We start from the raw sequence: 12,221 nt of genomic DNA, 5'->3' as shown, positions 1-12,221 counted from the left end.
TCTTTCAATCTAAAGCCATTTGCCCTTGTCCTGTCACTACGTGCCCTTGAAAAAAGTCCCTCTTCAGATTTCTTGTCAGCCCCTCTAGGCACCCGAAGCTGCTCTAGAGGTCTCCCCAGAGCCTTCTTTTCTCCAGGCTGAACAACCTCAAGTCTCTCAGCCTGCCTTCATAGGAAAGGTGTTCCAGCCTTCTGATCATATTTGTGGCCCTGCTCTGAACTCACTCCAATAAGTGCCTCTCTTATTTCTAAATTCTCTTACAAAAATTTTAGCAAATTGAATTTGATATTTTATTTTAGCTCATCTTTTTCATTCAAATCATAATGTCCATTCCACATGCATCTAAGATTTTTTTGAAGAGTGTGCAATAGATCATCTTCACTTTTCCTGTTGAATTTGATTTAGCACATGAAAAAATAAAGATGGCAGTTCCAAAGACAGGGAAGAAATACATCATTTCTTTAAAGCAGCCTCTTTCAACCCCCAAAAATATCCCAGAAAAATAATGGATGAAACTACACATTGTCAAACTAACATGATAGTTTGCCATCAAATTTGAAAATTCAGATAATGGAAACATCCATTATAATACATCTGTAATTCCATAAAGCATTCTCTTTGTCAAAATGTGCAGAAACTAATAAACTGCATCATTTTCCTATGAAAGATTAAAAAAAAAAAAGCTATCAAGAACTATATATAATGAAAAAATATGTTGATGTTGTGTACAACTATGTACCAGTACTGATAAGGTCTTAAAATAAGACAAAGTATGGAAACACAAAACATTTTAGATGGACCTCCCCCCCCCCCCAAAAAAAATATTGGTCATACATCTTTCTTCAACAACGTTACTAAAAAGGAGAAAATACCACCTCTGGTAAAACTTGCAAGTGACAGGACATGTATGAGTGAGGGTTAAAAAAAAAAAAAAAAAAAAAAACCAGAAAAAAAGTCACTAACACAAAGCAATCTGAACTGGCTGGTAAGGCAAAGAATAGGCATTCAGCCAGACTGCGATTCAAATCTCGGAACAGGGATCACAGGCAAAACTTAACGAGTAGGGAAATGACACTGCACATGGTGGAAAGCAAAAAGACAAATTTTCTTGAACTGGGATGAACTCCAGAGAAAAAGTAAAAATAAACCCTAGCAACACAACACACAACAAGCATGGGAAACCGGGGTTTAAGCTTCTCCCCTTAACCATGCTCAGCTGCTCTTTAATAACCAGGACACCTTCCCCCAAACTGCTGAGAAATCTCCTTTCACCATGGACCAGAAATGCCACCCCAGAAGTCTGCATCACTGTCTGTATTTTTTTAATTATGTAACTTACGAATGACACCATGTTCTTCCTTCTTCCCTACCAAACAAATGCACAGCTTTGTTGTTACTACACTTGCCATGCCTGGAAAAGACTGAATTGAATAAATTCAGCTAGGCCTCACTATCCAACATACAATAATGTAACAATGGAAATGATATGACCTGTCAAGTAGTCAATAGTTTTACCCCTCACTTATCTTTGCACAAACATTTTATGAATCTATTTGTCTCTGTTCACCAAAAACAACAGATCCAACTTATCATGCATGCTCTTCTGTTCATGTTTAGATGTGGAAGGTTTTTTATTTATCATCTAACTTTTTTCATTTTTACTTTTTGCCTGTCTAATGTAGTGCTGCCACTATAAATAGCACAACCAAAGATGCAGACTTCAGATGTTAAGAAAATCTGACATGTCTGTAAACACACAATAAATCAAAGTGAAATTGTCACTTGTTACTCTGCTACTTTTGAAAGATGCTACTTTATAATATAAACTACAGTATAAAGAAATCAAGGCATGTGCCGTGTTTAAATATACTTCCAAGATGGTTTTTAATGAATTTAGTTTCATTCAAAAAGTGATAGACTTTAAATCCTCCACCCACATATTAATGTCAGCTGTCCCAGCAGTGCCTCCTTCTATCAGAAAGAAATATTTATAGGACTGCATTAGTAGAAAACACCTAACTACTCTATATAGTGAAATCCAAAAATAAGACATTACATTGGTTACCAATGTTGCATTTTACAGCACTGCAGTTTTGGAAACAAAAACTCTATTTTTAAAGCAGGCATTTCAAGCCTACTTTGATATTGGCAACATGTACTTCAAAAAGGATTTTCAAGAAAGTGTAGAAACAATTGTAGGGAGACACAAAACATTTATAATCTTTACAACATTTGGAATTTATATATGGAAGCAACTGAAGTATTTCAATACATTCATGTATTGAAAAACAGAAAAGGTAACAGACAAGTATCTACTGACATATTTTCCTATTTTTCAGCACAAATAATTCTTTCTACTCTACAAAGAGTATTTCCAAACCAAGGTAAAGCAAACCACCTGTGCAAGTTCACATTCTCCAGACTCAGTATCACAATTACTGAATCTTGCAATAAGGAATAAAATCACCCAGCAACAGAAAACCAACAGAAAAACCTTATCCATTCAGCAGCACAGGTCACTTAACACAGTGCTCGGCTTTTTGTTCTTGTTTTGCTTCTCAGTATCAATTCAAGAACTCTACTGCGATACTCAAAACCTCCAGCTACTACCAGTAACTCCTCTAACCACACTTAGAAAAGTTACCTCACACTGGCATCATGAAAGTTATCAGCTAGCTTTTAACTAAAGTCAGAATTCCCACAAGCTCAACTGAACATGAAACACTCCAAGCAGCTTCAAAAGTGAGTGCAAACATCCGGCTCCAAATTAAATGTAAAACTAACTCTCCTTTGGCTTTGCCAAGATCATCGCCTCACAAGTTTTGACTTTTTTTGGGTTTTTTGTACTTTAAAACTATTTCCCCTACGGATTGGGACAGGACGAGAGACTGTTATAGTAATTTCTATTTTTAAATAGTTAAGAGGTTTACAGATATTATGGTGTTCTGCACCATACAAGGTAGAAAAGAGATAAAAAGGCAAGCTGGCCAGCAAGATGCCCCTAGGGGAAAGAGGCTGGGGAGAAGCCTTAGAATTTTAGAAGTGAACTCCTCCCACAAGGATACATCTACCCACAAATTTAGGGGAAATTAATTATTCTTCCAGAAGCCTACCTCCTCAGTACCTTTCCAAAGAACTACTCTGATGTGTGCATTATACCTTGCAAATTACAGTCAGCAGAGGACAGTTAGAAGTCAGGAAACATAATTCCCATTTCCACTTTTGACAGTGATTTGCATGCTGAATATTGTGATAACATTTCTGGCTCTTTAGTTTTCAACCCAAGAGATAAGTAGCTATTTTCATAATTCTGGTCTCAGAGAACATGTTGCAGATACCTCTCTGGTTTCAGAAGTGACATTTAAATTATTTAAATCATATTGATTTTAGTTGTGAATTTGGGATCTAACTAGCTTGGGAACGTTCAGAAATCTAGTAGATGCTTAGTAACAGAGCCAGCAACAACCAAGCAGTCAGAATGAACAGTCTGTGGCCTGAGGAAGTTATTCATCCTTCCTAGAATGGTCATTTTAACATGCAAAACACCATCCCTCCATCTTGGCTGCTCTTTTAACTCTGTAAGCAGCAGACAAATGGTTGCTAAGCTTCCCAAACTTACATTCAAGAGTTAATCTTTTAAAGTATAAATTCTAAACTGCTGTTTGTAGCATAAAGCCTGTAAACATCATTTATATTAAAGTCAAGTCATTTGACTTGTTTATCTAATTCTCTGTTCAAAAAATTCTAACAATTATTAATGCAACTGCTCAATAAATTTTCCTCAGTTTTACAGATAGCAGAATAGTATTCCAAGCCATTACACTCAATCAAGAATATACAGCTCACATCCCTGCTTATACACTTTTCCTTCTTTCACTTCTACCACTTCATATATTTTCACTCAGTAATTCATAAATCTTCACTTTTTATGACATTTTGGCTTTTAAATGAAATGCTCAATACATCCATTTTCTTGTTCAAACCTATATTACATTGTCATTAGCTCCCTTCCTCTTCTAAGTCACAGTTCTACTTTGTCATACCAAATTCTATACCCTGGTCTTTTCCCCTCACATAAAAGTATTCAAAACTCTACAGGTAGTAACTGTATTAAGATTCACACCATCTCTGCTGTTCTACAGATGTCTTCACAAACTGCTCCAGCATGGGTCCCTTCCACAGGATGCAGTCCTGTAGGAACAGACTGCTCCAGCATGGGCTCCTCTCTCTACAAGGTCACAGGTTCATCAGGAGCCTCCTCCACCTGAAGCCCACTCTGGAAGCCCAGTGCAGGCTTCCCATGGTGTCACAGCCTCCTTCGGGCATCCCCCTGCTATGGTGTGGGGTTCTCCATGGGCTGCAGCTGGAGATCTGCCTCAACATGGTCTGCATGACAGGCTGCAGAGGCATCTCTGCTCCAGTGCCTGGAGCACCTCCTCCCCTCCTTCTGCACTGACCTTGGTGTCTGCAGAGCTGTTTTGTTCATATATTCTCACTCCTCTCTCTGGCAACAGTTACCCTTGCACAGTGTTTCCCCACCATGCTTCTTAAATATGTTATCCCAGGTGTGCTACCACCATCATTGATGGGCTCAGCCTTGGTCAACAGTAGGTCTGTCTTTGAGTTGGCAAACATGAGGAAAACTTTTGGCAGCTTCTCACAGAAGCCACCCCTGTAGTCCCCCTGCTGCCAAAACTTTGCCACACAAACCCAATACACAAAGACACAAAGTGATAACACTTCTACAGAATCAACAGGTTTTCATCCATTTACATGCACAGCATGGTCAAGCATAGTTTTGGCAGTTCTAGGTAAAGCTGTTTAAAAAAAAGCCACCCTAAACTGAAAGTTAACTTTAAGGGTAGAGGTTCAATAAACAGCTGAGGTTACTCCTGCTGAAACTGAGGTGTTTCACACTCCTATTATGTGATTTCTAGGCTGTCATCTCTCCTACCTCCTAGCTCTTGCACTAGTTTTGAAGCTTCTCTACAAACAAAGCAGGCTAGCCAAAAAAGAAACAAACAACATAAAACCACACTGGGGAAGGAGATGGACAAGCACACAGAGTCAGTGGTAGAAAGACAATCTACACAAGCCACATTCTGACACAGTAACCAGGCAATTGAGTACTAATTTGTTTCAAGAAACAAAAAGCACTCTGAGCTAATTAACTTCATTTTGTTCTGAGAAGAGCCTAACAGCACCTGCAAAGTCACTGACAGCATTTCAGGTATGGGGGCATAAATCTCCAGACAAGAGGTAACTTTCAAAAGCACAACTGACTAGACTCAATGCAGCAGAAGAACTAATACACTCTTTCCAACAGGAGTTAACAGCCTTGATGTTTAGACGATCCACAAGCAAGAACATTGCCGGACCTGGGGAAGAAAAAGGGCCAAAGGGGCTTGTAAGTGTATTCTGCAGCTGTAAGTTGCTAAGCACATCTATGCTCCCAAGAAATTAATTTAGTTTAGAGCTCTTTTACAAAGTCTGTTTATCACAAAAAAAAAAAAAGGACAAAAAAAACCCCACAACTAGAATATATTAACAGAGGTGCCCAGATGGACCACATTATGGTGTTGTATACATAATAATGAATACAAGTGGGTTTATCTTAATTTTTTTAGCCTTGTAAAGACACATTATATAGTAATCTCTAAAAAGTTACATCCCGTAAATTTTGGATGCAGTGTAATAATCAATTCATTTGTGAGGATAAACAAACTTATTTCTTCCTCCCTCCTTGTCCTAATACACTTGGGACATTACTGGTGTTAGAGATAGAATAAGTAAAGCTAGAAATCTTCAAATAAACACAGGAAGCTTGTAGGAAGAGTCTGACTATATAATAAAGAGAAGAAACATAGGTTTGGGGTTTTTTTTCATAACTAAAAATGTTATTTTTATTGATATGAGTTTAGATAAAATTAGCAAAATGAAAGATTTTCAACAAGCTTCATATAAAAAACCCACAATGTAACCAAAATACAAATTCAAGATGATGAACTATTCAAAGCAGTAATTATCAGAGAATATTCTCAAAAGCAGAGGGGCCTATAAAATCTTTTGTTTCCCCTAGTGACCAAATAATAACCAAATTCTAAACAATAGTCCAATTGGCAGTTCATGAAATTGTGCAGTAGCACAAAGTAGCCTGTATCTATGACGTTCTTCCCAATGCAACCTCCATTTACGATAAGTAGAATCAACTGCACATCTACTGCTATAATTAGGATAATTCTCTTAAGTGAAGGAAGAATTACATTAATAAAGGAGCTGGAGAAAACCACAGAGGATAAATTATGGCAATCTAATATACATAGAATACTTTGGGTTGGAAGGGACCTTTAAAGGCCATCTAGTCCAACGCCCCGTGCGATGAGCAGGGACTTCAACTACACCAGGCTGCTCAGAGCCCTGGCCACATAGAATCATAGAAAGTTACGGCTGGAAAGGACCTTAAGATCATCTAGTCGCAACCCCCCTGCCATGGGCAGGGACACCTCACACTAAACCATGTCACCCAAGGCTCTGTCCAACCCCGTCTTGAACACTGCCAAAGATGGAGCATTCACAACTTCCCTGGGCAACCCATTCCAGTGCCTCACCACCCTCACAGTAAAGAACTTCTTCCTTATATCCAATCTAAACTTCCCTGTTTAAATTTGAACCCGTTACCCCTTGTCCTGTCACTATAGTCCCTAGCGAGGAGTCCCTCCTCACCATTCCTATAGCCCCCCTTCAGATACTGGAAGGCTGCTATAAGGTCTCCACACAGCCTTCCCTTCTCCAGTCTGAACAGCCCCAACTTTCTCAGCCTGTCTTCATACAGAGGTGCTCCAGCCCCCTGGTCATCCTTGTGGCCCTCCTCTGGACTTGTTCCAACAGTTCTATGTCCTTTTTAAGTTGAGGACACCAGAACTGCACACAATACTCCAAGTGAGGCCTCACGAGAGCAGAGTAGAGGGACAGGATCACCTCCTTCGACCTGCTGGTCACTCTCCTTTTGATGCAGCCCAGTACACGGTTGGCTTTCTGGGCTACGAGCACACACTGCCAGTCCACGTTAAGTTTCTCATCGACCAACACCCCCAAGTCCTTCTCCACAGGGCTGCTCTGAATCTCTCCTCCGCCCAACCTGTAGCTGTGCCTGGGATTGCTCCGACCCAGGTGTAGGACCCTGCACGTGGCTTGGTTAAACTTTTTATTAAACAAACATAGGTGTTTATTTAATAAAAAGGGAAAGAAAAAAAAAAGGAAATAAGATATTATTATCATTATTTCCTGAAAGGAATGGATCTCACCTGAACCAGCATCAATCCCCAAGACAAGAAATAATTTTTTCAGAAAGACAAGCAGAAAGGAATTCAAACTGCTGGGTACAAATAAATGCATTCCTGGACTTAATTGTGATGGAAGACAACTTGTAACTTCATTAATTTTTCACTTTTTCCCTTTACATAATCCCATAGGAAGCACTTAGACGTCAAAACTCAAGCTAAGTGCACCCAAAAACTACAGGTTCTCAGGCTGTTCAGGTGATACTGTAATTTTTCAACAATTCTGAGAACAAATACTTGGTTATACAATTCAATCAACTATTTCAAAGATGCTGCCAGGCTAAGGTGTATCCACCACTGACTGCACTGCCTTTTACAAACATTTTAAAACACAGAAGGTAGGAGATCTTTCATCTAGTGAGCAAACTAAAGCACAAAAAAATAAATATATATCCTCCCAGAACTTCATAGTGTCCAAACTAGCAATCAAATACTTCAATTAGTGTTTCTTTTCAATCTAACACTTGATGAAAACAAAATTATTGCTTCACTTTCATGTCATCAGAAGCAGCAGCAAGTAATCCTTCCTTTTATGCCTAACTCACACAATAGAAATGGGTGGAACAGGTATTCACCAGTAAAGTTTGAGAGCATCTGTCTTCAGAAAAACAGCCAAAGTCTACAGAAGTGACACAGGGAGCCATGGTTACACATTTAAGTAACAGCTTTGGAGCTTTTTCTTCCTCTTTTATAAACTAACATGCTTCCAGCATTCCCAGTGGTTTTGAGGAATATAATTGCATGCTATTACTTAAGAACTATGTAATTACTGTGCCACTGCCTTCTGCATAACTCAGTCTGTAATAAGAGTGATAAGAATAGCATTTATTATTTTTGAAATGGTTTTTGCAACACATCCACACTGATGTGGTTTTAAACATCTGACTAAACTCAGGATGCTTTACATAGAGGTTTTATTTTCTTCTTATAGTACTGTACACCATTCAAACTCCCCTCTGTGTGCAAAGACACTGCTTGAAAGTTCATCTGACCAGGTCACTCAGCTCTTGAGCAAAACTTGCAAAGACTGAGGAAAAGCATCCTATCATGTCTCTATAAGCAAAATATGTTTTATGCAAAGTAAAGACATAGAAGAAAAAGCATGCCAAGAATGGAATGTGCAACAAAAACTAGAAAAGTCAAACCATTCACTCCCAGATATTAAAGGCAACCAAGGTACATCCCTTTTATAAGTGTATCAAATGCTATGTAAAATCTGATTTCTAAATTCTGGGAAAAAAAGAACACGTAAATGCATGAACAGAGAATTTACAGTTTAACACTTTAGTCTTCTTCAGGCCTGCCTAAAGCACTCCAAACTTTTCTAGAAAACAAGCTTATTAATGTTTTATTTGACAGTAGCTATAGATTGTTATTTTCTGAATGCAAATACACTGTCAGTATATTAAAAAAAACCAAACCAAAAACCACTAACAAAACAAAAAAAAAAAAAAAACAGCCCTTTAACAGTGAAAGGCTCTCCCGACCCCAAACACCAAAGTTTCAGGGCTTCACACATGTCAGCACATCAAAACCTAAAAATAAAAAGCCACTCACTGCAAGGACACAGCCCAAGTAGTACAAGAAAGTACTGGGTTTATACTATGCACATTTATGGAGAGGAAGCTAGAGAGAAAATTCCCATCAAGAGTTTGCCCCAAGAGCTTCAGAAACCTGGGCTTAAGCCAAGCCTCTCTTCTGTTTATATATTCTACTTATGTAATGTAGCAAATGAAAAGGAATACAGCTTTTCCAGAAATGCATCAACACAGGACAACTCACAAGGCAAACATTTCCCTTCAAACAGTTGCAACACGCTGTTAAAAACAAAAATATAGATTAACACATGGTTCTCCCAAAAACGTACTGTGAAAAAAGGGCTGCTGTTGTTACGAGATTGAGACATGGACTGCTCTATGCTGCTGTTTATACCAAAGAAAAAGAGAATGAAAATCCCATTCTACATTTAATTTCATATTGAATATTTTCCATGAAAACTCTGACAAAAGCATATTAATGCTTGAAAGCAAACACTACTTTTTCCCTAAGCTCTCCTCTGAACATAAAAATCACTAGAAGTAGTAAGCATGTAACAAGCATGTGCTACCTATACATACAACTCAATGCTCATGGTTGTACAGGCCACACACGATATACAAACACTAACATGTTATAGTCACCAAACAAAGTTTTTTCCAGTACATAATTTTGTTTTACAACAGTTTAGATCAATATTAGGGCAAACCAAACAAGCTAACTCTCTGGATTTCCAAACTATTTATTTTGCATCACAGCATGTTTTCATTAGACTGTAACTTTTTAAAAAGAAATAAACGTCTTGCTAGGGAGCCAAGCTAAAAGTCATTCTTCCAAACCACATACAGCTCCACTACCATGCCTTACCCCTTTCACATCTGCTACTGAGTTGGTCAGTGGCAAGTATAGCAATACATACTACCAATTCATGGCAGTTTCATTTATCAAATTTCCTTCATATTTCTCCTTTAATGATTCCATGATACAGGTGTTCACATGGACCATTGTGAACTCCATTCAACAAAAGCAAATAAGCAACAGCTCTAAAGGACAATTACATACAATGTCTACTACACAAGTGAGACATTACTCTGTTCCCTATAGCTGGGATAGATACAAGTATGCAGTCAGCACATATGTCTCCACATACCGGGAGGCACAAATACCCTCATGAGCAGGAGTAGTTGAGAGCTTAGGTTCATGTTATCACATGCTTGCACACAGGTATAGCACCTGCTGTTTTGTGGGTCAAGAACAAGTGACTACTTGTCTGCCGCTTTGCTGTTACAACACAAGTATCTTCAGCAGGCAAATGGGGACACAAAAGGGCATGCGGAGGCGGTACACTAAAGATCTTAGGAATACACTAATATATTCTTCTAGTGCAGGTTTTTACTGTTCTATCAAGTGGCACTATTTAAAGAGTGGATTAGGTTCCAACCCCTAGCAATATAGGGACAAGAAAACAGATATAACCTTCTTCAGGGGTCTGCCTCCTTAGGTGAGAAGCAAGTGTGCCCTTTTTCATGTTGGAAAGAGAATGTGAGGGCAGGGTAAATGCAGACTGGATATACCTTCCCTCACCACTCTTGCCTGCCCAGTTGTCACGCAAGAGCCTGTCCCTTCTGCAGATTTATGTAATGATGGTGTCCCCCAATGTAGAATATGTAGAGTGCCTGTGAAGACAGTGTTTTCTCTCCACAGTTGTCTTGGAAGATTGCAATGCATACAGAGCCAGAACTTATCTGACTGTAAGGATACAAGAGTGGATGTCAACCCCAGTATTGAACAAGTGTCATTTGTGAAAGGCAGCACACTACCTGGGGTAGCTGCAGAACAGAAGTGTTCCTATGAATATGTCTCATCTATAGGCGACATGTTCAGAGGTACATGAGAGTCTTAATGTGGTTACATTACCAGCTTCTATCCCCTCCATGCCAGGTAGGTTTGCCTACAAGCAGTCAGGTGGCAAGAGCAGGTATCCACCCCAACACATGTATGCATTCCTCCTGCTACCGATGCCAAGGTGGGCTGGCTGCCACCTCAGACCTCAGTGATCAGTGAAGGGTGTCACAGAGACGCACATTCCCCAGAGGGAGAAGGAGACAGGTGCGAGCAAGAATTTTCCCCACACACATGCACACGCACATTTCCCCAGTGTGCCTTGGGAGAGCTACCTCTGCCTCACCAAACGCGGGGGGGGAAATGGAGGAATCCAGCCATATGGGAGGTAGGCAAACACCTACCTCACACACCAAGGCGGGGGGGGGGGGGGGGGGGGGGCAATAAAGAAAGCATAGGGTCCACGGAGAGCTGGGAGTGGGCTCGGTTTCCGTGTAGGGACGTGCCGTGGGGAAGACGAATGCCTCATGACACGGAGGTCGAGTGGAAGGGTGGGGAGGGGTGAAGCGGGTCCCTCACAGGGAGACAGAAGACACTAGGATGACTGAGGGGGCGGGGAGGGAGAAAGCGGGTCCCCGGCTATTAAAACCACCTTCCCCTCCCGTCCCGCCCCGCAAGCAGATGCCGGCCGGGCCCCCCCCTCCGCGCCCCCAGTTCCTCCCCTGGCCTCACCTGCCCGCACTGTATCGGAGAGATCGTGGCTGAGGGCGGCGGTGCTGCGCGGGAATTCCTTCAGCTTCCTGCCGCTCAGGTTGAGCCCCCCGGAGTGCGCCGCCTCCTCCAGCGCCCGCTCCAGACCGCGGTTCAGCGGCGCCTGCAAGCCCAGCGACCCGCCACCGCCCACCCCGGCCGTTGCCGCCGCCAGAGCCGTGGCAGGGAAGGGCTGCGACTCGCTTCCCAGCGTCGCCATTTTTCCCCTCGCCCGCCTCGCCGCTGGGGGTACCCGAGAGGGCCGTTGGACCTGCCTGCCTGCCTGCCTCCCTCTCTTCTTCCTCCTCCTCCTCCTCCCGCTCGCTATAGTGGCGGCACCGCCGTCGTGACGACGAGGGGGAGCAGCGGCGCAGGCAGGGGGCGGAGGCGAACAGCCTGGAAGAGGCGCGCCCACTGCGCATGCTCCGACTCACACCGCCCTTTTCCCCCCCCCCTCCGTTTTACCGACACCGCGCCCGCGGGCGGCGCGGGGGCGGGCACAGCGGCGCCACCTAGCGGCGGCGCGCAGTGCACCCCCCGGCCTCCTCCTGCTTCAGGTGCAAACGCCAATGCCCTGGCCCTCCGTGGTTTCTTAAGATCATAGAATTACCTAGATTGGAAAAGACGTTTAAGATCATCAGGTCCAACCATTACCTTAGCACTGCCAAGGCCACCGCTAAACCATGTCACTAAAGGCCTCACCTACACGGTTTTTGAACACTTCCAGGGACAGTGATTCCATCACTCCCCTGG

General features: G+C 41.8%; 1 protein-coding gene across 4 annotated transcripts in view; it reads right to left on the bottom strand.

The window, feature by feature from the left end:
* The window catches only part of LRCH1 (leucine rich repeats and calponin homology domain containing 1), a 123,939-nt gene extending 112,047 nt beyond the window's left edge, over positions 1-11,892 (bottom strand). For 2 of the 4 annotated variants that reach the window (XM_065678232.1, XM_065678234.1), the window contains exon 1: positions 11,451-11,892. In XM_065678232.1, coding sequence (XP_065534304.1) covers positions 11,451-11,688 — 238 coding nt within the window. In that variant the 5' untranslated portion in view covers positions 11,689-11,892. The remainder of the gene's footprint in view (positions 1-11,450) is intronic. The other 2 variants (XM_065678231.1, XM_065678233.1) reach the window with 1 other exon arrangement.
* Between the last annotated feature and the right edge of the window lie 329 nt (positions 11,893-12,221).

Source organism: Lathamus discolor, chromosome 4 (assembly GCF_037157495.1).
Source record: "Lathamus discolor isolate bLatDis1 chromosome 4, bLatDis1.hap1, whole genome shotgun sequence".
Classification (NCBI taxonomy): domain Eukaryota; kingdom Metazoa; phylum Chordata; class Aves; order Psittaciformes; family Psittacidae; genus Lathamus; species Lathamus discolor.
This window is presented reverse-complemented; position numbering and strand designations above follow the sequence as displayed.